This window comes from Centrocercus urophasianus, unplaced genomic scaffold (assembly GCF_019232065.1).
Source record: "Centrocercus urophasianus isolate 14NV4802_14NV808 unplaced genomic scaffold, USGS_Curo_1.0 seq_32, whole genome shotgun sequence".
In the NCBI taxonomy this organism is placed as follows: Eukaryota; Metazoa; Chordata; class Aves; order Galliformes; family Phasianidae; genus Centrocercus; species Centrocercus urophasianus.
Window position 1 is genome coordinate 9787469 of NW_024884889.1, and position 27040 is coordinate 9814508.

Here is a 27040-nt window from a genome sequence, read left to right on the forward strand (position 1 = left end):
TGTGGCTGTTATTCCACAGAAATAAGCATTTCACTGTAATAGTTACAGTATTTTCAGATTCGTGTTCTGATTTTAAATCCATAATGTGATACAGCTGACACTGATTTGTGGAGTTGCTAATCGGAGAACCGATGTGCAAACTAACAACAACTATGAAGATATATGAAGCTAAGCATAATGCAAAGCTCAGAGTTAAGTAACATATTTCTCTCTTTGAACCTCATCTGGATGTTTCATGAATCCCAATTACCCCTCTTGTCAAAATGAGCATTTCTGGGCTGCTCTCACGGGAATTATCCAAAGTCTGGAAGCCTTGCAGCAGTGGCAAGAATGTACTTTAGTGTGAGCGCAGGAGCAGTCGAGATCCTAACCTGGAGCTGAGGCTTCTTTACTGTTTACATTCTTTATAACAGGACTCCTAAGTACAGCCCAACTCCTGGACCGCGAGGTTCAGGAGCACTACAGTCTGACAGTCATGGCTCTTGATGGTGGCAGTCCAGCTCTCTCTGCAACACAGGTTCTAACAGTCCTTGTTCTTGATGTGAATGATGAGAGCCCAATATTTCTGCAGCAGCTTTATGAGACTGCAGTTTATGAAAACCAGGATCCGGGGGAGCTGGTCGTAAGAGTGGAAGCTGTGGATAGAGATGCAGGTAATTTCAACCTTTTTTGCTATTGTGGACATTGTAGACTGATCAAATCTTACTTTGCTCCGTGCTTGCATGTACAAACATCATGCTTTTCCCAGAGTAATGTCTGCGTTTGAGTTCCAAAACATGGCTGTTAGTTCATTTTCTCAACATTCATTCAGGGCTTGGAGATCTTCTGACTTACACACTCGGCTAGCCTCAGCCCTAATTAACATATTCAATACAAGTTGAGTGCATGGGCAATGTGGGGTAGCTCAACACACTCCGAGTGAAAACAGCTAGAGGATTCTGGTTCTCATTCAGAAAAGAATAGTCATCTCCATTAGACTCGATATTTAGACACTTCTGTTTCTGTCAATGAGTTTTTACTAGTTTTAAATTATCTCAGAAGTTCAAATCCCAGTTTCGTGAAGGCAAACATGCACTGATGTCCTCTGACCAGAGAGGGGCACTGCCATCCAAGAATTTCCAGGCACCTGAGCTGTGAAGGAATTTTGAAAACTGTCCTGGATTTCAAATATGGTTTCACATACACGCTTTTTCAAACATACAGAAAGTAGATGAATAAAAGGAATGGTTAATATGCTCACAGATAATGATGTAAACGTGAGAATCTTCGCTAACCAACAAAAAAGTTCTTGAGCTTTTGTAGTATCTGAAATGCACAGGATGTTACAGATAGTCTGGGTCTGGAGATAATTTTGCCTTCAGTAATGCAAAACGTGGTATATGCAGTTGATGTAACCTGAAGCAGTTTCACTGAGCCTGTGATCTGCATTAAAATAAAAAATGAGGAGAGATTTTAAACCTTCGGATAGTGCTGCATTTGACCCAAAAGTTGTCTCTGCTTTGCAAATGATTTTCTCTTGACCATGGATTCGCTTTCTGCACATCTTTACAATTGTTTAAGATTGTGCTATAAAAAAAATAATAAAAAAAATCCTGTTAGCAAAACGGTCTTCTGTCTCTAGAAAGATGTCCCATTTTAAAGCAGAGCACATACTGAGTCCAAAAGAGATGGAAGAGCCATTTCCCCACAAGTATGTGAAGTATCTGAAGATCAGGAAGGAGTCAGTATTCATATATATGAAAATCTTCATGATAGCTGAGCAGCATTACTGTCTACCTCTGTCTCATTCTCCCATATATTTTCTTTTTGGCTCATCCTGTAGAAACAAAGTATTTGATGTAAAAAATTGATACATGACATAGAAAAGAAATAGCTATCTTGAATTCTTGAATTCCTTTTTCTTATTACGGCATCCCTCTCCCTATTAAGTTTATTATTATTGTTATTTTGTATTGTGCATTTTATGGGAGGTACAGCAGGAGATGCATTTTGAAAGCCTTTAGTAGGAGGGAGCACTGCTGGCTTGGCTGAGTGGAGAGGAAAGGCACTGCAGGTCTGCTGGGGGGCACGAGGCTGGCCAGTGTGCGTCTGCTGGTATAGACAGGTTAGGCTGGAACACGCTGCTGCTCATGGTTCTTTCCTGGCTAATTTTGTCTCTTTGTTTAATTATTATTACTTTAATTTATATGTTTTCCAGTAACCAGAGCCCTTCTGCTGGGGCTTTTTCTCACATTTTCAATTTTTGGCCCAGTGTCATATGTATGTTGCAGAATGGTTCCAAATACTGAAAGTGATGCTCATAATGTAAGAAAATGAGATTGATATGGGAGTCATACAAACAGAACTCATTTTTATTACTTTTTGAGTAGAAGACTCCTCGTTGTGGCCTTGATTTTTTTACTTCCAATTTTTTATATCGTTTTTATTTGCTCTTTAAGTTGCAGTTCAAATCCCAGGAATATTTGCATAGTCTCAGTAGAGGACTTTCTTGCCTGTATTGTTTTTTTCACCATAAGTGTTCCCTAACTGACCACAGGGAGGAATCATTCTTACTGACAATCACAGCCATTATCAGCCTTATGTTTTATTTGTTTTCCTACTTCATGGATTATCTGTGAAGAGAAGAGCAAGCAGCTGTCATCTGCTCCGTATCTGCTCCAGGCTTTAAGCTTGATTTCACTTCAAAAGGTCTTTCTTGGAAATCTCTGCTAAAATTTTTGCCTGTATGATTTTTTTCACATAAATCATCTTGTACCACTAACTTGTACCTGCACATTACAACAGGAGCACCATGAAATCACCCTGCTTCCTGGAAAGCTGGAAAGATTTCTATAATTCTTTTTTTTTTGTGTGTGTGTGTTTTCGTGAATAAGTCCCTTCCTTGAATTGGTGTAGGTGAAAGTGCATTTACAGTAATAATTCTTTCAATCAAATGTCACTAGCTTTGTTAACTATTTAGCAAAACTCTTCAAAGGCAAACAAAGGCAGTCATGGACATTTAAACCGTAGGCTCTGTTTCTTCTCTTGCAGTAGTGTTTCTCCATCAACTCCAGCTTAGATTGTCTTATTTTCTGCTGTTCTAGTTAAGAACAGAATGTAGTGTTGACTCTAAGTTTAGTATAACTAGGAATGCTGTAGTTTTCCAGGTGCACTGTTCTTACACTACCAAAAGTTTGTGATGGATGAAAAAACACAGAATGACTGAATGAAACTTAATTAAAAGAAAAAAGGCAAATAAATGAGTACAATTGCACAAGGTGCAGTAGTAGTTGCTCTTCATGTAGAACGTGGGATTAAACTCATTGAAGATCTCCTTATAGAAAGGACACAGTATTTTCCTCTGAAGGGTGTTGAAAACAGTAGAAATATGAGAGATTATTTTATGGTCATAACTAGTAGGAATGTGGAATCCCATTTCTCCTTCAGCTCAGGCAGCTTTGAAAGCATGACTTGTGAAGTCCTGCACAGTTTTATCCTATTCTACTATCCTACTATTCTAGATAATGATAGGACCAAGAGGGAATGGTTTTAAACTAAAGGAAGGGAGATTTAGATTATGTGTCAAGGGAAATTTTTTACTGAGGTAGTGGTCAGGTGCTGGAACAGGTTGCCCAGAAGTTTATGGATACACCATGCCTGGAGGTTGGATGGGGCCCTGGGCAATCTGATCTAGTGCGTATTCTAGTGGCTGGCAGCCCTAGTTTGAAGCTTGATGATCCTTGAGGTCCCTTCCAGCCCAAGCCGCTCGATGATTCTGTGCTATGATTGCTAGAGAAGGACAGGAAGAATAATATTCAAGTATTGTATACAAATGGTAGATCTAATTAGGAACTGATTGAAAATGACATTCAGAAAAACACTGAGAGAGGGAAAATCTTTAACTTAAACTTGGTAACTTGCCTTGGGTCCCTCAAAATGCTGCTGGGCTCTCTTGGAATGCCTGGAAAACTTACACACAATGCAGTAGCTGTACAAGGATTTTGAAGATCCACTTTTAAATTTTGATCTCTTTTGTTAATGAAGAAGCAGTTTCAGCATTGAGAGTAATAATTTCATTTCTAATCTATTTCCTAGAAGGTGGGGGGAAAAGAGGGCATGTAAGGAGAGTGACTGTTTTATTAGCATTTCTATGTTCCTTTTTAGGACAACATTCCTTGCTTCAGTATGATATCTTACCAGGACCTGGATATGAGAAATTCAGGATGAATTTGGACAGTGGAGAATTGTTAACAACTGTATCACTGGACAGGGAAACCCAGGAGGTTTACAGTATTAAAGGTAACAGCATGAAGTAGCTATGACTGCTTGTGCAATGGGAGGTGAGAATGGCTGTGGTGTTACTGCCAGAGTTAGTCTGGGTTACATGGAAGTGCTGATATATTCAGGAACAGGGAAGCGTGTGCTCTATTTATAGCAAAAAATAATGACTATTCTGCTATTGCTAAGGAGCAGTATGCCTCCGTATTTGCTTTCTGTTTCTAAATCTTAGTTTTGGTTCGAGATGGTGGAACTCCATCTCTATCAAGCACAGCGACAGTTGTCTGCAAAGTGCTGGATGAAAATGATAGCTCTCCCGAGTTTTTCTTTCCTGTCTTTGAGATACGTATTCCAGAGAATCAACAGCCTTCAGCAGTTTACGTTGCCAGGGCTACAGACATGGATGCTGGCAATAACGGAGCTCTAAGATACAAAATAAGTGGTAAGTTATATCTTGTTGTTATTGTTAGATCAGGAAGCGTATCAACAACAATGTCCAAGTTTTAGGCCTTGTCACATGCTTTTTTTATGTGCTGGATGAGGAAAAAAGTCTTTCACCCCTTTGTCAGTATTAACAAGCCTTTTCCAAGTAAACTTTAAATCTGCTCTCTGAATTTGAAATGGTACAGAGGAGGAAAACAAAAGCTGTGAAATCCTGCAAGAAGGCATTCATCACAAATGCATAATTTTATCCCTTTCATTGTAGTTGTGGAAGCTGTGAACATAAATATACTCTTTTAGTAACTGCAAGAATTAATCAAATTTTTATTTTTTAATTTTATTTTGTGAGAGCTTTCACTCACCAATTAAAGTAATACTTGGTTTTCATATTGCCAAACTCTCCTCAAGTCTGCTATGTCAATGTAAGCTCCACAGCTGTTCAAAGCCTCTTGTAAAATCTTTGCACAAATACAAGTATGCCATGCTTACTTTGGTTTGTGGCTCCCAACATTAGCTCAAGCAGAAGATAGCTACTGTGATACCAGCTGACAAATTTTTCTTTGAAGAAACTGTAGAATTTCTTTGTTTTCTTGGTTTTAATTTCACAATCTTTTACAATTTTAAATTTATTTGCCATTATTGGTCTTTATACATGTTATAAAGTATGTATGCCATTCACTACAACTGAAAATGCTGACTTTTCTTCTGTCAACTGCTTCATATTTACTTTCTCTTTTCCTTCCCCCAAAATCAAGACCTTGAAGTGCAACTATTCATTTCCAAGGAACAAATTTGTAGAATAGAGCAAAGAGCAACTAATCGCAATTGTCAGCAATGCCTTATAGGTTTCTGGAACTTGTAGCTAAGGTTGAGAACAGGTCATCTTGTGATGTAGCATAGTTACAGGAGACTTTGTAAAGTGTGCAGCTTTGGGAAAAAAAAGACACATCTGACAAAATAGCTGTTCTGTAAATTGATATGATGTTCTGTATTTACTGTCATTGCCACCTGCTGATTTATATGAAATTCTTATAAGAGGAATAAAATGCGCAAAGGATACATGAGCACACCAGCTGCCCTTGCAATTGGATCATGTTGTTGTAGTAAACATTGTGGTAGTCACAAGAGATTCTTTTTCCAAGCGCAGTTGTTTGCCATGATTTTATTTTTTTGTGTTTGAAAGGTGGGAACGTTGGAGAATACTTCACACTAAACAATACTTCTGGAAAACTGCTGGTCACTCGTACCTTAGACAGAGAGGATGTCAGCAATTTTACTCTTGTAATTGAGTGCCACGACCTAGGCAGTCCACCAAGGAGTTCCACTGCGCTGCTGTACATAACAGTCCTGGATGAAAATGACCACAGCCCACTGTTTGAAAAGAACCAGTATCACATCTCTGTGAGAGAAGACCTAGAGGAAGGCACAGCCATCCTGGACCTCTTTGCCTCTGACAGGGACAACGGCCCGAATGGCGAGGTTACATACTCACTCATTGGAGACACCTTTGGAGCGTTTGCCATTAACAGTGTCACGGGCTCCATCGTTACTACAAAGGTGCTGGACAGGGAGGTCAAGTCCCAGTATGATCTTAGGGCTGTGGCGAGTGACTGTAGCTCCCATTTGCCAAGAAGCAGCACTGCCAGCATTGTGGTGCACATCGATGATGTCAACGACAACAGTCCGGTGTTTCTGCAGAGCCCCATCAGGGCCTTTGTGCCTGTCCAAACCGCAGTGAATGAGACAGTAGCCACTGTGAGAGCAGAGGATGTGGATCTGGGGCCAAGCGGAGCTATTGTCTTTAGTTTGTTGGCAGCAGAAACTCTATTTGAGATTGACTCAGAGACAGGTGACATCGTTCTTCTGGAGCCCTTGGCTTCTGAAGACTTCAGTACACAGTTGCTAGTGATGGCTTCAGATCAAGGTACCTCACCTCGAACAGCTGTGACTCTGGTCATTATCTTTACAAAGGAACAAGAGGAGGAGATTTTGTTCAGCCGTAGCCTGTATGAAGCAAGTGTGCCTGAGAACAGTGCAGCAGGTGAGTCTCAAATCGTCCTCCCTGTTCTTGCACCTGCTATCTCCTCTCTAGTTGGGATGGTAATTGTAACAAATTGTGCAGTAGCAGGGAAAAGTGAAGTTGGATGAATCAAATTCCTGGTCCAGGTAATAGATGGACCGATCTGGGGTGAAGCCTAACTGGAACTAGTGCTCACTAACACTGAGGAGAGCATTATAGAGGTTAAGACTGGAGGCAGCCTGGGCTGTTGTGATCATGATATGGTGGAGTTTGTGATCTTGAAGAATGCAGGGTTGGCAAAAAGCAGAGTCAGGATCTATGCTTCAGAAGAGCAAAATTCCGGCTGCTCAAGGAATTGCTGAATGGAATCCCCTGGGAAACTGTCCATAAGGGCATGGGTGCAGAACAGAGCTGGCAGCTTTTTAAAAGCACCCTTCTGAGAGCAAAACGGCTCTCCATCCCCCAGCAGAAGAAGTTGAGCGGGGGAAGCAGGTGACCAATGTGCAAGGACCTGCAGCTTAAACTTAAAAAAGGGCAATGTACAGGAAGTGGAAACAGGGTTGTGTAGCCTGGAAGGAATACAGGGCTGTTGTCTGCATTTGTAGAGATAGGATTAGAAAAGCCAAGGCACAAATGGAGCTGAACTTGGTGAGGGATGTGAAAGGTAACAAGAAGGGGTTCTACAGGTACATAGGCAGGAGGAGACAGATCAAGGAGAGTGTTGACCCTCTGATGAAAGGTAATGGGGAGCTGGCTTCCTCAGACATAGAAAAAGCTGAGGTGCTCAATGAGTGCTTTGCCTCAGTCTTCATGGGTGGTCAGGCTTCCTGTGTCTGCCAGGAGCCTCTAGGTGAGGGTGTGGGGAGTGGATTCTGTCCCACTGTAACAGTCCAAGTCCTCCTCGTGAAATTGAATGTGTGCAAGTCCATGGGGCCGAGTGATCCATTCTAGGGTTTTAAGAGAGATGACTGGTGTTAATCTGATTCAACTTAAAATATTTTGATTACGGGAAATTTAGCAGAGCTTCAGATTGAGCAAGAAGCTAGAGGGTCTCACCCCTAAATTTTAGTTTCAAGTATGAATAGCCCCAGCGTATTCAGTCTGAGGGAGATTTACATTACATACTGATTATTTGTAGAACTGGTATTAACAAATGTGGCTTTTCCTCCTAATTTTATTTCTACCTTAACTAATAAAATGGGAAAGCTCTAAGTTTATTTTTAAAAGAATTGAAACTCAAAACAGTGTAAACAATGAAAGCCAAAGCCCAGGGCCTGGAGCTTTAATTTCATCTAAAATCGCCTTTTGGGTGGGCACCTTAGGACTTTCTTTCATTAGCAACTAAGAGATCTCAAGAAGAAAAGGGCAAGGATGAATCGATTATGTGACCACAGAGGAAGGAAGAGACTACAATACTCACTACAGAAGAAAGAATGAAAACTATGACACTGATGTATTCTAATTGAGAGCAACATTTTGTTAACCTAGTCCCAGAAAACCAGGGATTCAAATGGAAATACTGCTGCTTGCTCTATTTCTGGTAGCGTTTCTTCTAAAGCCAACAAACAAACCAACTGCTAACAGTATTAGGAGAGAAATATTAACATCCTGCAGTCCTTGATTTATGCTTTCTTTTATCTTTAGCTAGGGATGCTATAAATGATCGTTCTTTTGCTGCTTTCTGTTGTAAATCAAAGTTGCCCAGTGTGAGATCAGTAAGTGTGCAGATGTTGGATAGAATTATGGGATCAATAAATATACAGAGAAATTAGGCTAGTAAGATTACCATTCTGGAAAAGATAATCACAGATAAATGAAAAGTGCTCACCCGTGTTAGAACCTCACAGAAAGCTCCACAAGAAGCAGTCTCCAGAGATAGATATTTCCCTACTGGTAGTCAGCTCTTAAATGGGTCCGGGAGAGGTGCAGCCAGGCTTCATCCCTTCCAGCAGCACTGGTGAATTGCCTTCACCTGTGCTCCCAGGGCTGACTCAGTGCTCGCCTCAGGTGAGCAATCAGAGGTTCAGGCCGTGATCCAACAGTTCCCATATACCCAGCAAAGAAAATTCAACCCACCATCATTCAGAACGCACCCACTGTGTTTTTTTTGTTTTGTTTTGTTTTTGTTTTTTGTTTTTTTTTTTTTCGAAAGAAACAGTGTCAATTTTATATCCATTTGTTTTTTGGTTAGATTTTATTTACAGAACTCTTCTAGTAAATATCCTATAAGTATATTCGCTAGTGCAGGAAAATGCATCTGTCATGATTGGTGTGTTTATGCTTTTGATTCCCAAATTTTTAGGAGTAAATTACAATCTATTTAAAACAAGATTTCCTGGTTTTAAAATCAGTGGCTACCAGTACTAAAATAAAGCTTAAGAAACCCAAAATATAGCAGATAGAAACTAAGAATATTTTATAAAGGTAAAGCCTTTACTTCCAAAATTTTGCATGAGCAGCATGTGCTTTGTTATGTAATTAAATAGCTTGTTCTCTGTAATACTGTTGGAAAGGTTGTATGGTGGTAATATTCCATCACAGCTGAATGGAATAAATTAATTTTAATTTAAACAATCAAAATCTATTAAGTAGCAGTTGCTATCTTGAAAACAGTAAGTTATTTGGAAGTATCAGTAACGGCCTTACTAAAGCTTGCTATGATTCTTGTTAATATTTGAAATACAATTTATATTTCACATTTTTTGTATTTTATTTTAAATCATTACTTGTTGCACAGAATCAAGATTCTGCTGGATTCAGCTGCCTTTAACACATGGCTATGCACGTTGTTTCAGCGTTGCATTCTCAGAAAATAGCTACATAAAATTTTTACATATGCTTCATCCTAAGTATTCCTCAAAAATCCAGATAGAGCTGAGATAAACGGCACAATAAATAAAATAACATCCTTGTAGTGTTTCAGAGGTAACGTGCATTCCTATGCGTATCATTAAAAGGGACTTTTTTTTTAGAAGAATCCCTGAAAAGGTTGAATTAAAACATTGCAAGATAGCATAACCTGAACAAACGGAATGCAGCCACTACTCCAGACACTCCGAGAGGGAATTTCATAGCCAGTGTCTGTTTTGCCTTCCACTGAATCAATGCTATCTTTTTCCAATTGTGGCTTCAGGTAAGACTTAATTTCAGTGGTACGAGACAATTTGCAATCAGCAGAAGTTAAAAACTCATATTTTCATTAAGTAGCTCATGAAGTTTCAATCAAATGACTAATTTACTGTGCAAGGAGGGAGGGGTAGTGCCTTTCCTTTGATGTGCCATGATGATGAGAGATCACGGAAGACTTGTCTTTGTTGTCTGCTTTATTAAGCTATAAATAAGCAGCTAGGCTAATACACAGATATTTGGCTGTGCATCTGCTATTACTCATAGTAATACCAAATTACAGTGTACCTTCCTTTAGCAGACATGAAGATGTCGTGCTCCTTCCGTAGGTACATCACTTCTAACTGTAGAAGCTCATGAACGCAAATTTACTGGAGAAAGCATAAAATATAGCATCCTTGGTGAAGAGGAAAGCGTATTCTCCATACACCCCGTTACAGGTAAACTTGTATTTTCTTTATTGTTTCTGTCAATTGTCTGTCTGTAGCTTAAAGCGTGGCCTTGTCTGAGGCCTGTTTAGAGGGCATAGCACCTCCAGTCAGCTCTTGGCTCTTTCCAAATGTCAGCAGAAGGAGACTTGGCCTTTTGAACAGCCATAGTCTCTCTGGGCTGGCATAGACAAAGTATTTTTCCTGAGGAATAATGGGAATAGTTTGTACTCATAACAGATGTCTGAGTTCCCTCTGGTTTTCACCTCTGAGTACTCTGATAGCTTCAGGCATCAAGCAGTGAACTCTCCTTAGAACTATCACGTTTACTGCTGATGGACAGTTTAAAATGATTTTGTTTTGTCCAGATGAGGGGCTATTAAAGTGCCTGTGCTTAATTTTTCCAGGAAAAACCTGGAAAAAATCAGGAAAGAACCAAGGGAACTTTGAGTGTAATGTGGAGGTACACAGTTGTGCCTGTTGTCTCAATCAGTGATTATTTTTGTTGGGAGAGCTCACCACATCAGAAGAAACTGCACTGTTCTGCCTACGTGTCAGTTAGATACAGGTAAAGCTACTGCTCTACTTGAATGTAGGTGAAGGGCTAGATGTGGGTATACCGAGATGAGAGCCAGGAGTATCAGCTGGTTTGCTGTCACTTTAGAGCAGCACATGTAGCAACACAACCTCTAAACAAGTTGGTCTTCGTTTTAGGAAATTGCATGGTAGTTAATCAGTGAAAACATAGCTGTTAGAGTACAGAAAATTGTGTGTGGAGGATGGTGTCATGTAGAGGGAGGATGCAATGAGAAGCTCATTTAAATTCTGTGCTGTTTTCACAGACTTCTGATTTATTTTATAATCAGGTACAATCACAGTAAAGGAGCCAAAGTTTCTCGATTATGAAGTTAAGCACAAAATACATCTATCGATCTTGGCCGAAAATAGTTTAAATTCAGCGCTATGCAGAGTTACAGTATTGATACAAGATGTTAATGACAACGTACCTAAATTTGAACAAAGCTCTTACAAAGCATCAGTATGGGAAGGCCAAACACCTAAAACAGATGTCATACAGGTAAGAGGAAACATATCTTCATAGGCTCAGTTCTGTTGTTAAGAAATTGGATTTATTGGATAACAAATGCGGTCCTGCTCAATTTGTCTTGGATGATTTTCTCTCAAAAACTGAGAGTGGATTCTTTGCACAATGTAAAACATTTTATGTAGACCATACTTCAGAACTCTTCTCAGTTTCATCAAGTTGGGGGAGAATTCTTTATCTTCTTACTAGTTGTGCAGCTGGACTTAATATTAAAGAGATTTGAATTTACTGTTTCTCTCCTCAAGTAGAGGAAAAATGTTAATCAAGTTCACAATTCTAGTTATGATGTAGGCTAGACCCTGCATTAATACATCTACTGTGAAAGGGCCATAGTTGCAAAAAAGAGTACTTCCAACCCATCAAACCAGGAATGGAGTTAAACCTCAAGTGTTCAGTTTAAAATCTGATGCTTAAAAAGGAGTTTGTCTGAATTTAAGTGTGGCAACATTTCTTCCTCTGAATAGATCTAAAAGCATTTCCAGCTGGCCAGGTAAGAGCAAAAGATGTTGGACTAGAAGATCACATGATTTCCTCAGTACATGTTCTTGCATTGCAAGTCAGGTTGCAGTAAGATGCAAATTGCATCTTAGGTACTAAAGATACTCATCCTCTAGACATTACGTAAATGGAAAGCCATAACTGCCTCACAGGCCAAGTGATTAGAAATTGATAGACATTGCATTAAGAGAAACGTGTCCAGCAATAGGGAAAGATCAAAAGGCAGTCAACCCAGATGTGTAGCCAAAACTTCATGACAATGTACAGCCTGTTTTCTTTATTCAGTGACTGGTTGTCACTGCCATGGTTTGGATCCCACACTCATTATAATGCTTCTTCAGGAACTAGCAAAATACAATGACAACTCATTGAAGAGTTGGAAAAATCTTTGAGAAACTTGTTACTGCTGTTGAATGTTATTTATTATATTGGTTTTATAGATTCCCTCTGCCCCCTTGCATTTTTTTTATTTGTGCTTTTGTAGAGTAAGTTAAAATCTATCCCACAAAAGCTCTGAAAACCTTAATAATTAGTTACACTTATTCTTTGACTGTATAGTGGTAATATCTTAAGGGGTAGTCCTGGACCAGTGAGAAAGTAAATTTTAGTCACCCAACAGAGACAGAATTCTAACAACAACCTATACAAATAAGCAGTGTAAAAATGATTATATATATATTATATCATACCTAATGCCTTGTGTAGCTGGATTTCAGATTGTGCAGGGAAATTCATGCACGCTATTTCAGTTCAAGAGGAGAATTCATGGCTTGTGTGTAATCAGAATATACAGATGTTATAATTAAGAAATAATTAAGGAAAGTTAGGCTAAACAGATTATCACGCTAAAGAAGAATGGATGTAAGGCTTACCCTTGTCCTGGGCTCACTGAAAAGACTCCAAGAAGAGCAATCTCCAAAAGAGATCCTTCCCTACTAGCAGTCAGCTCTTAAATGAGGTCTAGGAGAGGTGCAGCCAGGCTCCACCCTTTCCAGCAGCACAGGAGAATTGCCTTCACCTGTGCTCCCAGGGCTCATTGCAAACCTCAGGTGATCAATCAGAGGTTCAGGCCGTGATTCAGCAGTTCCCATACAACCTCCCATAATACTTATGCTGGGGACCAGTGTGTGTGTTTGCTTAAATTTGAGCAGTCAAGAGGAATGCATCCAGAAATATAATAAAGCTTTCTTTACAAAATCATGTTCTACCATTTTGAATTAAGCCTCAGATTTGCTTCCTAACAGATATCTGCAACTGATCTTGACAGCCAGCTGAATGGTGAAACAGAATACACAATTTTGTCTGGTAATGAAAATGCAGCATTTCTAATTGATTCAGCACGAGGGACTTTATCAACTAATACTGTCCTCGATCATGAAAAGGCTTCATGCTATAGGTTTGTATGCAGAGTTCCTAAAAAAAAAAAAAAAAAAAAAGCTTTTTTTTTTTTTAAATTTTAAGGTAAGTTTGCTTAGAACATGTATTTTACAGTTTTCTGCTGATATCCATTACCTACAGAACCTGGGTGCAAAATTAGGCAGCACTGAAAACAGCTCTAAAGCTGCTCATTTCTAGCGTGGGTTTCTGATTATTTGTTAGGGGAAGGAAAATAGTTTTGTTCTGTCAGTTGCAATATTCACTGATAAAAGTGAATATGATTCGCCAGAGGAATGACGACTGCTTCTGGATTTTAGTTTACTGAGAACTATAGTTTCATAGAATCATTAAGTTTGGAAAAGACCTCCAGGACCACCTAGTCCATCTGTACCCCTACCCCCAATATTGCCCACTGAACCACATCCTTCAGTGCCACATCTCCATGTTTCTTGAACACCTCCAGGGCCAGTGGCTCAACCTCTTCCCCTGGCAACCTGCTCCAATGGCTTGCTGCTCTTTCTGAGAAGAAATTGTATCTAATATGTACAGCTCTTCCTTTTTGGATCCTTTTTTTTTTTTAATTTTTTTTTAATTTTTTTTAAATAATAATTGAGACAGAGAGAAAGAACTTGTCCCTGTTTGTTGGATTTGGTTCATGATCTGCTTTCGGATTTAAAATAGAATATACTTCAAACTTTCTTCTACATCATTTGATAAAATTATTCTGTAAGCTGATTATATCTATAAGCTGTCCTGTGCTCAGTATTAGTTTCTGTTTTCCTAGAAATTGTGAGTAAATATGATATCAAGTAAATGTGACATTTTATCAGGCATGCTATAATTGAATTTAGAAAGAAAGCAAATCATGCCTTGCGGGGAAAGTAAGAAATTATGCTTTGAAGAGAAAGTGCAAGTATCTTGATTCATAAATGTATCCTTCTTATATACTACAATCTCTATGAAAACTAGATTGCTTTATATGTGTTAGTAGAAATTCCTTTCTTTTTTTCCACATGGCGGTGTGGGGCCTCAAATTTTTAATCATCCAATCAGAATTATTGTGAATCAGAATAGTGTTTAGAAAACCACATGAGAAAGATGAACAGTATATGATTTTTTTTAAAATGTAAGTGTAATTTGATAATAGCTTCCTAAAGAAAATGCTTTATTTTAAATTAATAAATAAATTAATACAACACTTCACTCGCAGTTTATTTTTCAGTTTTTCACTGAATCAAAAACATCAGTTCTGATTTTTAGTCACTATTTAAATAGTGATATATAATAGTGATAAATAGTAATACATTTTATTTGCATGTAGTACTTTAAAAGAATGCCAGGAATAAATCCTCCAAAGGAAGGACGTTTATGGTTAGTGAAGCACTGGACATGTAATCCTAGCAATTCTGGTGTCTATCTGTAACTGGAAACATGATTTATGTCAATGTTTAAGTTGGAATTCTATCATTTTTCGATGGGCAGTTTGTTTGAGGATTAGAATATTCATATTCCCTCTCATCATCTTTTAATCTGTGTCACGAGGTGGGGAGTGAATAACAAAAGAAGTTTTGAAAACTGTTTTGCTCTTTAATTTCAGAATTAGACTGTTGATTCTTTCCAGTTTGCAAGGAGTTATTTATTTTATCTAAATTGAATGTTTTCATCCTTAGAAGTTCTAAGTCTCTTACAAGAGAGTTTGTAATGGAAGTCTTGACAGAACCTTAATTTAGCCTTGGCTGAAATTTTTTTGAGAGTTTTTTCCTGAAACCCTAGAAAGTGATTATTTGTAGTAAAATATTTCTATATGTACCTTACCAATAATCATTCTAGAAAAAATACACTTTCTGTATGGAATTATATGTGATCACTGATTGAATACCAGTCTGCAGTTCAAGTTGTGTGTTCTCTCAGTATAGGAAACCACTGAGACACCCAGGGCAGAGTTTGCATGGCTCAGGAATGGAAGTGCAATCCACAGCTTGAGTTACAGCCTTGTTGTTCCATACTGTTGTGTGAATGTTTAGAATGTAGTATCTTCTTGACATTTGGAATAGCAATTTTCGACTAAGAGGAGGAAGTGAAGCACTGAGATGATTTATTGAAAGACCCAGAAAACGTTGACACACGTGTGAACAGTTGCTCCTACCCAAAACATTCAATAGAGATGCCAAGCCCTGGTGTAGCTTGATGTCTTCTGCTTTCAATCAGTTGCCTTCTTAGAGCACCTGTTGAGTCAGATGTAATTTTTAATTCCTGTCATAATCTTGGGGAAAGATGGAATATTGTCAATGGTTTACAGGCTGGTTCGGTCCAGTTCTGTGACCAGCAGGGCGGAGGGATTTCGTGAATCCACGCCTCTGCAAAAGGGAAACGGGACCCTGAAATAATTAAAAACAGCGGCAACGATCTGAGGAGAAACAAACTAATTTACTAAATATGGTATTGGAATGCAAGATAGCACACCATAATACAGTATAATCAGAACTGAAGCTAATAGATCAAATATAATTAGAGAGTGTCGGAAGGGTGGATAGGCCCCACCACAACGTTGAACTGAGATGCACAGTGTGGTTGAGCAGCAGGGAGGAGAGCCTGACGAAGAAAGAGAGCATCAGGTGACCTTGCCAGCGGTTATAGCTCCTCTGTGACCACAAAGCACCCTGCGGTGTGTAGTTGTTCTCTTCTGGGACAGGTGCCTGGAACTGGAGCATTAACACTTGAACTCCCGGTGCACTACATGATGTTGTGATGTGGAACACCAATAACCAACAATCATAAAACCATGACAAACATAGGAGGAACTGCAAGGAGCAGAGAGAGCTTATCTTTTTACTTATTTTTTTTTCCTGGTGAATATTTCTGTGTTTTCTGACAGATGCTGACAGTTTTCTGTTTTCTGACAGTTTTCTGACAGTTGCTGCTTCCTTTAATTGTAGATTGGTTGTACAAGTTGCTGATAAAGGAAACCCCAGGCTTTCTGCCACAAGTGTTGTGAGGATACAAGTGGTAGACATTAATGACAATGTTCCAGTTGTTCAACCACGTGGTGAAGTGAAGGTCCCGGAAAGTAAGTGTGATGATACAGCTAGGTAATGTATAAGACTGGGATTTGTCAGACCACCGTAGTGTTTTCTGTGATTCGTATAACCAAGAGATAACAGCCAAATGGACAATGGGTCATATTAATATTGAAATATCTAAGTAGACTATGATCTGCTTTTGTTCTCAGAGGCATTATTCTTTAGATATTGTGTTTAAGAACAGTTTCACATAAAACTATAGGCAATTCAGAAAGAGAAGAAACTGCAGAAGTACATCTGTAGTCTGTTCATTTTGGACTCCAGTGCCGTATTGATCAGATGTCTTCAATTTATTCTTTTCTGCAATAACAAAACTTGGTGCTAAAACCAGCATTGGTAGAAATGAGGCATACTGAAGCTCACTGTGATGAAAGTAATCCTGTAAATTCGAATGAAAGCTTAAAGTGCAGTGTAGTTTGATCTGGTTGATGGCATGAAGAAGAAGACTCAGATCCTGTTCTCATTGTAGCAATCAGTTGGTAAGGTTGTGTGACATTAGCTTAGCATTTACATATCTCAAGTCTTTTCAGAATTTTAAATAGCAGGCATTGTATATGTGATGCACTGAGGTAACAGCAACATGTTTGTAAATACTTAGTCCAGTCCTCCTACTAGCAAAAGGCATGAAGGCTGTCTGCTTATTATAGCTTTTTTTGTGAATTTAGCTTCCACTTGTAATGACAAGAATGGGAGTCATGGAAGTATAGAAACTGTAAAGTACTTGCTTATTATTTGGGCTTTTCTATTCGGTTGAAGAACATTTGTCCCAGAGCATGGCACAGTGTGTTTAAAGCTTAATGCCCCAGGGATGCAAATGGGAAATGGTTTAATCTCTGTTGACTCTAGGCTTGATTCGATTATCACTGATAGTGGGGTTCTGTTTGCAATTCCTGATCTGTCAGTTTGACACAGGACAAAAGCTGTCTGTATCCATCATTAAATCTCAGAGAAGTAAACATCAGTCTCTTAAAATTCTGTACTTGGCTCTGCCTGGATGTCTCTCTGATGGCCCCTTCCTCCTGTGGAAAAGCTTCAGGACTACAGCTGTTGATTGTACAAAGATCAGGGGACTATGCCTCAGTTAAATATCCCTGTGGAAGTCTGTGATGCTGTGCAATTAATTCATGTCAGCTAAATATATATCACATTTCCACATTTTGCTGATGGGAAGAACATGAAAGTTCCTCTTCCGAGTGAAGAAACAGTCTAAGGGTATTTTGGCATTACCTCTGTCTAAGATTTAGTATTAGGAAAGGCAAGATTTTAAGAAGTAGAAACATTATCTTTAGTTGTGACTTACTCTGAAAATTACTGTTTCAGATGTCCTGCCTGGTTTTACAGTGATCCATGTATCAGCAACTGATGCGGACTCTAGCCCAGCACTTCAGTTTGACTTAATTGATGATAAAAGTTCTAGAATGAAATTTGCTATCAATCAACACACTGGTGTAATTTCAGTGGTAGAACCACTGGATTTTGAAGAAACTGCTGTGTATAAGCTGGGAATCATGGTTTCAGACTCTGTCCATCAGACAGAAGCAGAACTCACAGTCTATGTTTTGGACGTCAATGATAACCCACCAGTGTTTACTCAGGATTTCTATCAGGTGAGGAAGCAGCAAACAGACAACTGTGTGATGACTCTGTGTGAGAGGACAAGGAGTGGGAGTACACATTCATCTCTGTGTTAAAATTGTGTTTGATCACCCCTGAGAAGGAATGTCTCCACGAAGCAGACTGTACAAACTGCTCTTCTCAGAAATCCCTGCCCTTTCCTAGGAATTCTGTGAAAAAGACCAAAGGCTTTTGTTCGCTTTTCATGTTTGTGTTTTGTGGCTTCAGAAGAACGGTGGTGAGAATGCCAGCTGTACTCCTTGTGCTGTACATTCATCACTCAAAGTTACTGCATATAATCCAAAACTGGTTTGGTGAGCAGTGTCTGTTGTTCAGGACTTCTTACACTATTCTTCTGACAGAATAGTAAAAAAAAAAAAGTTGGTAATTTATTCTGACTCAATTACTATGTCATGTATTTCTTCCTTTTCAGTTACACAGCTCTACAGAGGTGTAGCAGCTGTCCCTGTGATAGGTTAGGCATGTGCAGTTTGTAGCCTTGTCTTACAGCCATGGCACACTTGTAGGCAGTGAGGGAGACCAGTTTTGACTTCCCTAGCAGCTCCTGCTAGAAGGAGGACTGTAAGGCAAACAACGGCAATGACAGGGCCTTTATTTGAGACACAGGCACCACAGAGCAATATATCAAAGAACGAGGAATTAATTTACCCCTTCCAGCAACAGCCTGAAAAAAAGGGAGGCTGAGAAATGCAGACTTCTGTGATTCAAACTCTGGTGCACCGTAAGGAGAAGGGTGGGGGGAAGCCCACACAGACTCAGACTGCACACATGCTCCTGGAAGCATCACTGAGACTGGGAGAGGGGAAGAGTGGATCTAGGCTCCCCCAGCTCCTCTCGTGCTCACATAGTGGTTCAGGCTGTGACCTGGGAACTCCACTGCAAGGACACAGATCAACTTTTGGACTTCTGGACAGAGATTTGAATGCTAGACTGTTTTAGACGTCAAGATGTCCAACAATGTTTTGAACAAAAGCTGCTTTAGCAACTATGGGCCACTAAGATGATTGAAGGAATTGGAACATATGTCATACAAGGCTCCCGAAGGTAGGGATCAGACTGCTGAGAGGGTTTTGGCCTGACATCTTCATGTGATACTGAGGCTGTGGAGCTTGGGCTAAGACTAGGCACATGTAGTGGCTTAGGTTAGGGTTATGGACAGGGGAGAGACAGCCTGGAACTGAGGGGAAGTTGTCTCCTTAGGGCTCGTTCATGTGTGGCTAGTCTGTGGGTTTGCCCAGGAGAACCTAGAGCATGGACTGTTCAGCCTGGCAACAAAAGACTCAGAGAGGATCTCGCCACTGTATGTAAATACCTGATGGGTGTAAAGAAGAGCTAGACTGTTCTCCGAGGTGCCCAGTGACAGGGCGAGAGGCAGTGGGCACAAACTGAAGCACAGGAGATTCCACTGAAACTTCAGGAAGAACTTTGTCCTGACAGTGGGGTCGTGGAGCCTCCATCCCTGGAGATAGCTACAAGTCTGGCCAGCATGCTTTAAGTTACCCTGTTCTGAGCAGGGCCTGGACAGCACAGCCTCCAAAGGTGCCTATCAGCCTCAGCCATTCTGCGAGCCCGTGAGGTCAGCTATTGGCATGTCTTGGTTCTGTTTGTGTCTGTTGGGTCTGCTCAGAGCCATTTTCATTTACAAATCTCAGGCAGCTCTGAGGAATAAGCTTAAGTAGTTGATGTTCTGGAGAATTTTAACCTCTGAGCCTGTGCACAGAAAGCAGCTTAGCCACTCACATAACTGGAATAGACTGTAGGCACCTGTGAAACTTTCAGGTACCTGAGCTGTTAGGATTTGTGTAAGTCGTCTGCTTAAACCTGTAAGTCAAAATCCCAGAAAAAATGCACTTGTAATGCTCAAGTGATTTTTAGAATCTGGCCTTAAGTTTTCCTTAACTCTCATGTGTGTGTCTGATGTTGAAGAATGATTTAGGAAAGTCCTTGCTTATGCAGGTGCTAGGAGAGGTTGTGTGGATGAAAGTGAACGTTACAGGCAGTGTTATGACCTGCTGTAAATCAGTGTAACTCTATTGACTGTGCTAACAGAAACAGCTGATCTCTGTCTGCAGTCCTGATGATATGTTGCTTGAACAGTAAGATGCACTGCTTCTCCTCAGTCAATGATATATATAGTTCATAACCCTGTAATTTTTATCCTTTTGTTGTCCTTCAAATCGTTTTCATATTTATACCATGTATGTCTATTATATGCACATAGAATCTGCATGTTGAAATGATTTAGACTAACACTTGAAGCAGCTGCCTTTGTATCTACTATTAATTTGAAACTGAATTTAGAAAGTAAAAGGAAACTCATTACAAAAATAAATAGTGTGGGTGAGCTTTTAAGGAGGGAATGGCCTGTCTTGTCCCAGGCTATGTGTAGAAAATGGAGAAACCTGAAAAATTATTTGGAGTAGTCTGGTAAATTTTCGGACTTGTGCTGAGATTTTCAAGTTTTGGGATTTCAAGTTTTGAGGATTTGGTTTCGTTTTATTTTTTTTAGTTTCTGCAGAATGGGACTGCAAACTGTATTGCATGTACAGAAATCAACGTGTTCCTTAAAGGAAGGAGTAAAGCCAGTCCTAGTTGTAGTACAATGCAAAGTATTCCTCTTGTTAGTGTATTACTGAAGAGAGATTCAGGGATTCATCAACCTCATCAAATGGAGCCTGAATAGATTAATTTTACTTCTGTTTAAATGTTTCTATAAAGCCTGACTCTGTTGTATGCATCATTTTCAGCATAATAGTTCTTTATTCTTTTGTCCATTAAGGAAAGGTGAAACCTTTACTAAGGATAAGGACTGTATTCCTTTTTCCGCATCAGATTAAATGAAAGAAAACCAATTGTTTATGTTCAAAACCTTTCATGAAGTTTGCTCAAAACTCAGTTTTTCTTTATATGACAGGTGAGCTTGCCGGAGTTTATTTCAGTGGGTACCACTGTTATGACTCTCTCTGCTGTGGATAGGGATTCAGAGCATAATGGAATGGTTTCCTACAAAATCCTCTCTTCCTCAAAAGGATTTGCCATTGATCGCAAGAATGGTGAGTCTGTAAGCATGGTTTATTATTTCCACTTTTTCACTGTAAACTGAAAAACCGTATTATTCCACTTCCTCACTTGCTGCCAATGATCAGTTCTAGAAATAATTGGTGTTATTTCACCAATTCCACTGTATATTTTGGCTACATCTAGCATTGCTGATGAAGAACTGACAGCATCAAAGACCAGTTCTCAGTTTGTCCGTGAACCATGCTCAAAACATCTACTTCACAACATCCATTAGCATAGGTACTATTCTTCTGATGTAGTTTAACAGAGAAACTGTTCTACACTGCTCAATGTTTCAGGGCCTTTCAGCTCATGTACTAAGCTGCATTAAGTTTAGGTTCATACCTGTTGCTTTTCAAAATAAGTTGAGCCTATCATAATGGAGGTTCTCTACAGCTTGGACTGTATGCTTTTTGCAGTACTGGTTATTCAGTTATCTAAAGTGGAATTTAAAAGTTTTCTAATTTGAGAACTCACTGTTTGAAGTACACCAACTTTGTTAGTAGCTAACAGATTTACTGATTTGATTTTTCTGATGTAATGTTGTAATACCCTGAGAGGTAGAAAGATGGTGTGTGTGTCTCGATATACATATGTGCATATAATTTTTTGCTAATGTCAGCTTCAGTTGTTGTAGATACTGGAAAAACAATGTGTAACTGTTCAGTGTGCAAGTGCATATCACTTATTTTTTGTTTCCAGGCATTCATGACGTAAATTTTTGAATGCATTTTTATTGAGTGATGCTAACTATAAACACTGAACGTACAAATTTCTCGCCCAAATAAAATTGTCTATTTTTTACTCAATATTTAACTGGCCTTTCTTTTATCCTTACCCAGAGGTTGTTTTTAACAGAGAATAGAAAACTGTAATTGTCACATAAGGTTGTCTCTGTGTTGCTTAAATAAAAAAATGAAGTGGATGGCTTATGAACGTGTTCAGATGAGTTGAATGAAACATGTCGACACATTGCCAAACCTATCTAAATTACAAATATGCCCACGATGTTGCTACCAGATTGCAAGCAAAGGAGAACCGATGATGTTCAGTAAGGAACAGCAGAGCCACCCCTAAAGATGAACATGTTATACTTTATTTTGCCTTCTATGTTCTGCTATTTGCATGTTCAACCTACTATGAGGAAGAGAAATTTGTTTGTCTAAGTGCAGTATGTGTATTTGATACTGCATCCTTGTGGGCAGACCTTGGCTTACAGCATTAGCTGCGATTTCATAGAGTTACATTGTGGTGTGTAACATCTGAGCCATTTTCCAACATGACTGATAAGATTCAGCTTTTGCAATCATGTTTATATGCCTTAAAGAGTGCAAACTTTCACGAATTGTGTTTTATTTTCAGGTTCGTTGTTCACTACTGAGCCAGTGGCACATGGGGAAAACAATGCCTTTATTCAGGTACTGGTAGCTGCTGTGGACGGTGGCAGTCCTGCTCTGAGCACAGTCACCTCTGTAGAGGTACACATAGAAGATATAAACAACCATGCCCCTCAGTTCACAAGGGCGCTGTACAGTCTCAGCGTGAGTGAGAGCGCTTCAGTAGGAGAAAGCATCCTTGCATTTTCAGCAACAGACTATGACTGGACTTGTGAAAATACATACGTTGAGTACTCTATTATTGATGGCAATGCTGAGAACTTATTCGCCGTGGAAACAAGTGTCGTGGAGTCAGAAATATCTCACAAGCTTGTTGGCAACCTTGTTTTGAGCAATGTTCTTGACAAGGAAACTACTGCTTCCCATCGTTTGGTCCTCCTTGCCTCTGATCATGGAAAGCCCTCCTTGAACTCAACTGCTACTGTGCTGATAAGTGTATTGGATGTCAATGATAACCCTCCAGAATTTAGCAGCTCAGAGTACCACGTTCACATCAAAGAAAGCCTCCCTGTTGGGAGCCGTGTCACAGAAGTTTTAGCAAATGACCCTGATGAAGGCCGTAATGCAGAGATCACTTATGCTATAGTTTCTGGAAATGACAAGCAGTATTTTCGGATGGATGGGAAAACTGGATCTGTGGACTTGATGAAAACTCTGGATTATGAGGATATCACGAAATTTACTTTGGTCATTCAAGGCTCAGATGGAGGAGCTGATGTAAAAAATGTGGCTTTTTCTGTTGTCCACGTTAGCGTCCTAGATGACAATGATTATGCCCCACTGTTTTTGTTTCCCAGCATGAACTGTAATGTCAGTGAAAACCTGCCCAGCTTTTCTTTTGTATGCACTGTCACTGCCTTGGATTTTGATAAAGGCTCCTATGGACATCTCACCTACTCCATCCAGTCTTCATGTTTGGCTCAGCGTGAAGCTCCTGGAGATCATCACATGTTTTTCATTGACCCTTTGACAGGAGATATTCATACAAACCAAACATTTGACTATGAAAGTCAGAATAAGTACTGTCTCATAATCCAAGCAAAAGACAAAGGTGACTTACTGGCCACAATTACAGTTCAGGTAGATATTGAGGGGAGAGATGAATTTGGCCCAGTTTTTTCACAAGATCTATATTTCTTTAATCTCCCTAAGGAAAATGAAGCAGGCCAGTTGCTTGGCAAGGTGATAGCATCAGATAGTGATGGTGGACCGGATGGAGATGTTCATTATTCCCTGCTAAACACTTCTGCATTGTTTTCTGTAAATCAAAACAGCGGTGGTATTTATTTGACTCAAACTGTTCACCGAAATAGAAGTGACAGCAAAAGCAATGATGACACCTTGAAATTGTTGGTAAGGGCTCAGAGCCCAAAAATGGAGTCCAAGTTTGCAGTGTGTACTGTTCTGGTGAATGTTTCCAATTCTCCTGAAAGTTATCCCCTTGTGTCAGCCTACAGTCTGACCATTAGCCTTTATGTCTCTCTCATGATGTTTCTGCTGCTTTCCTTGCTTATCAGTGTTATTGCTCTTATTCTGAGACGTAAGCAGAAAGATGTGATGAACTCCTACGTGAAGAAAGAAACATTATCTTCCTCAGCTACTGATGTGAATTTGGCCAGAGAAGATGTGGTTCTTAAGGACTGCCAGAATATCCAAAGTACTGAGGGCAGCGGTGTGCTTCCCATGGGTGCCATAGCAGATTGGCTGAGGTTGTCAGGAATCAAAGAGAGGAAAGATGATGATGTGCCCTGCAGGCATTCAGGCTTCAGTGGCCACAGTTTTGCTAGAGGAGAAACTGCAGAGGATGAAGAAATCAAAAGGATCAATGACCATCTTTGCAGGAAGAGTGCTGGCTCCACGCTGAGCGAGCGAGACTCCCAGGTGCCAGATTCAGGGATCCCAAGGGAGTCTGACCAGCTCTCCTGCCCGTCTGAGGAAACTGACATCGTGGCTACCACGCAAAGCATGGAGAGCATGCAGGCTGTTCAAGGCAAAGTTGGAGAAGCCTGTGATGCAGCCTATCCAAATAACGAAGTGTTGTCTCAGACACTTAAAAAAACTGAAATGAAAAAGAACATATTGACAGACCTCACAAGAGACTGTGCCTTGGTATCAGATAGGCAGGTCTCTGGGTGTGATTTGCTTGCAACTCTTACACCTCTGATGAGGACCTCAGAGGCAGTTATAGCTGGGGTTACGTGCTCAGCTGGGAGCCCAGATTTCAGCCTTTCTCCTCACTCTTCAGTGACATTGCAAAACTGAAAGATGACAGTGGATGTGTTTTGTAGCCTTCCTAAGGAGAAGCCTTTTCTTTTCCCTCCACCCTTGGTATGTTACCAAAGGAGTAAATCAGTAGCTCAACCTGGCGTAAGGCCAGTGCCACCACAGGTGCCAAATGTAATATCGGGGCAAGCATTTAAAAGATGCCCTCGTTCTCCCCTTATCCCGAGTCTTGGATACCTCCACCAATGAGGGCCCTCTGTTTTTGTCCTTCCCTATCTTTGTTTACCATGCAGACACCTACTGCTTCTGTGTTAATCTCTGATAGGAGAAGCTAGGAATATGTCTTATTTGTCCAAGCCGTTAACTTGCACCAGAGGAGCAAATTCAAGTCTAGGTTATTAACTGATGGTAGCTTGTGGAAAAATACATGGTTTGAAATGTTTTGTTTTGTTTTTAAACAAGCAAAGCATGCCTGTCAAAACATGGTTGCTATCTTGTCTGTTTTCATGAGCTGAAAAGGTTAATATATAACACAGCCACAAACTTTGTAACAATCCGTCCTGTTCTTCCCGGAGTGTGCTGCCAGTCCATGAGGTTTGTCCTTTCACAGCTCCCAGTAAGTGTGGTTTCCCATGTAAATCACACAGCTTGGTGCCTGAAAACCAACTTGATGATCAATTCTAATGTTTTTAACAAAATATGTTAATAAGAAATTAATGGCAGTAGCTGTTTTCTGTGGAAATTTTTTCTGTGGTTGCATTGTGAGGGGGTAAAATCACAGAATCATAGAATATCCCAAGTTGGAAGGGACCCACAAGGATCAAGTCCAACCCCTGGCTCCATACAGACCACCCAAAATCAGACCATATGACATAGAGTGGTGTCCAAACGCTTCTTGAATTCAACAAGCTTGGGGCTGTGCACACTGCCCTGGGGAGTCTGTTCGATGCCCACCGCCTTCTGCTGAAGATCCTTTTTGTAACCCCCACCTGACCTTCCCTGATGCAGCTCTGTAATTTACCAGCACTGAAGTGAGGCTGACAGGTCCCTAATTTACCAGGGTTGTTTTGTTTTTTCTTTTTCTTCCCTACTTGAAGATTGGAACAATGTTAGCCAGCTTGCAGTCAGCTGGGACCCTTCCCCATTCCCAAGACCATTGAAAATAATTGAAATTATATTGGCTAGCTCTCATAGTACCTTGGGGTGAATCCCATTAGGCCCAAGGACTTATATGTATCCAGGTGGAGCAGCAAATCACACACAAGTTTGGAGTTGGCAGGGATTTTATTGTTAGTGCAGTCACTGTTCTCTAACTCAGGGCACCTAGGGTGCCAGAGCCTATCATTGATGTTGAAGATAGAGGCAAAAAAAGCATTACATGTCTCTGTTCTATGTCTCCGTTTTTAATATGACCATTCTAATCAAGTAACAGATAAATGTTCTCTATGGTCTTCCCTTTGTTGTTAACATACTAAAAACACCCACCAACAAACAAACAAACTTTCAGTTGTCGCCTTCAGTATTGGTCATCTCCCTACGAAGGTGAGTGACATCACTGTAGTCCCCCTCGTGTTGGCTGACCTTGCTTCCAGCAGCCATTCACTTTCCACCTAAGCTCTAGAATAAGATCACTGTTCAGTCAAACTGGCCTTCTGCCCCACCTGCTTGAATTCTGACATTTTGGAATTGGCTGTTTCTGTATTAAGACCTCAGAAAGAGCTCTTACTTTATAAGTAACCAGGCACTAAAAGGTACTCGAGTGATGTGCACGTTTGGCAGTTTGGGCCAGCATGTCATGATAATCTGCATAATAACAGTTCACTCATAGGAACCCTTGGGAAAAAAAAAAAAAAAAAAAAAAAAAATAATGGTGAGATAAAAGCAACCTTCTTTATTACTAGAGTTAAAATAACTATCCGTTGTCTCTCTGTCCCATTACAGAAGATGGCCTGTTCTCCATGCAGCTGTAGGATAGGACAGTGTCACAATTGAGAAGGTCTTCTATGCCTTTATGCTGATCTTTGGTGCTGTTATGGGCACGTCTTTGCAAGACCAAAAACAAACTGGCCTTGTTTGTTGTATGTGTCATACGTATCACATTTTGTGTATGTATATCCAGTCACGTACACATACATGTACTGCTCTGTATGCTTGTATATTGTATGAGACTAATAAAATAGAAAATACATCCAGAATAACTCTGGCTTCTCTTCGGTGTATATTTAAAACTCTTTGCTTCTTTTGCATTGTGCATATAAAAACTGAGCTTTAGGGAAGTTGGATATATACGGAAATGTATGTTGTTCAAGTAACAGATGGAGGAAATGCATACAGTGCTGTTAGACTGCGTGATTACTTGGCACATGTGTCAATTATTTCCTCAATCACGTAAG

At 39.9% G+C, this 27040-nt stretch overlaps 1 protein-coding gene across 1 annotated transcript in view; it reads left to right on the forward strand.

Moving 5' to 3' along the window:
* DCHS2 (dachsous cadherin-related 2) overlaps positions 1-26660 on the forward strand; it is an 88495-nt gene extending 61835 nt beyond the window's left edge. The window contains 13 exon segments of the mRNA XM_042829684.1: positions 414-653; positions 4144-4278; positions 4490-4699; positions 5882-6739; positions 10174-10284; positions 11139-11350; positions 13120-13271; positions 16189-16319; positions 17653-17939; positions 20882-21020; positions 22390-24573; positions 24576-24706; positions 24708-26660. Coding sequence (XP_042685618.1) covers positions 414-653; positions 4144-4278; positions 4490-4699; positions 5882-6739; positions 10174-10284; positions 11139-11350; positions 13120-13271; positions 16189-16319; positions 17653-17939; positions 20882-21020; positions 22390-24573; positions 24576-24706; positions 24708-24896 — 4979 coding nt within the window. The 3' untranslated portion in view covers positions 24897-26660.
* The last annotated feature ends 380 nt before the right edge of the window (positions 26661-27040 follow it).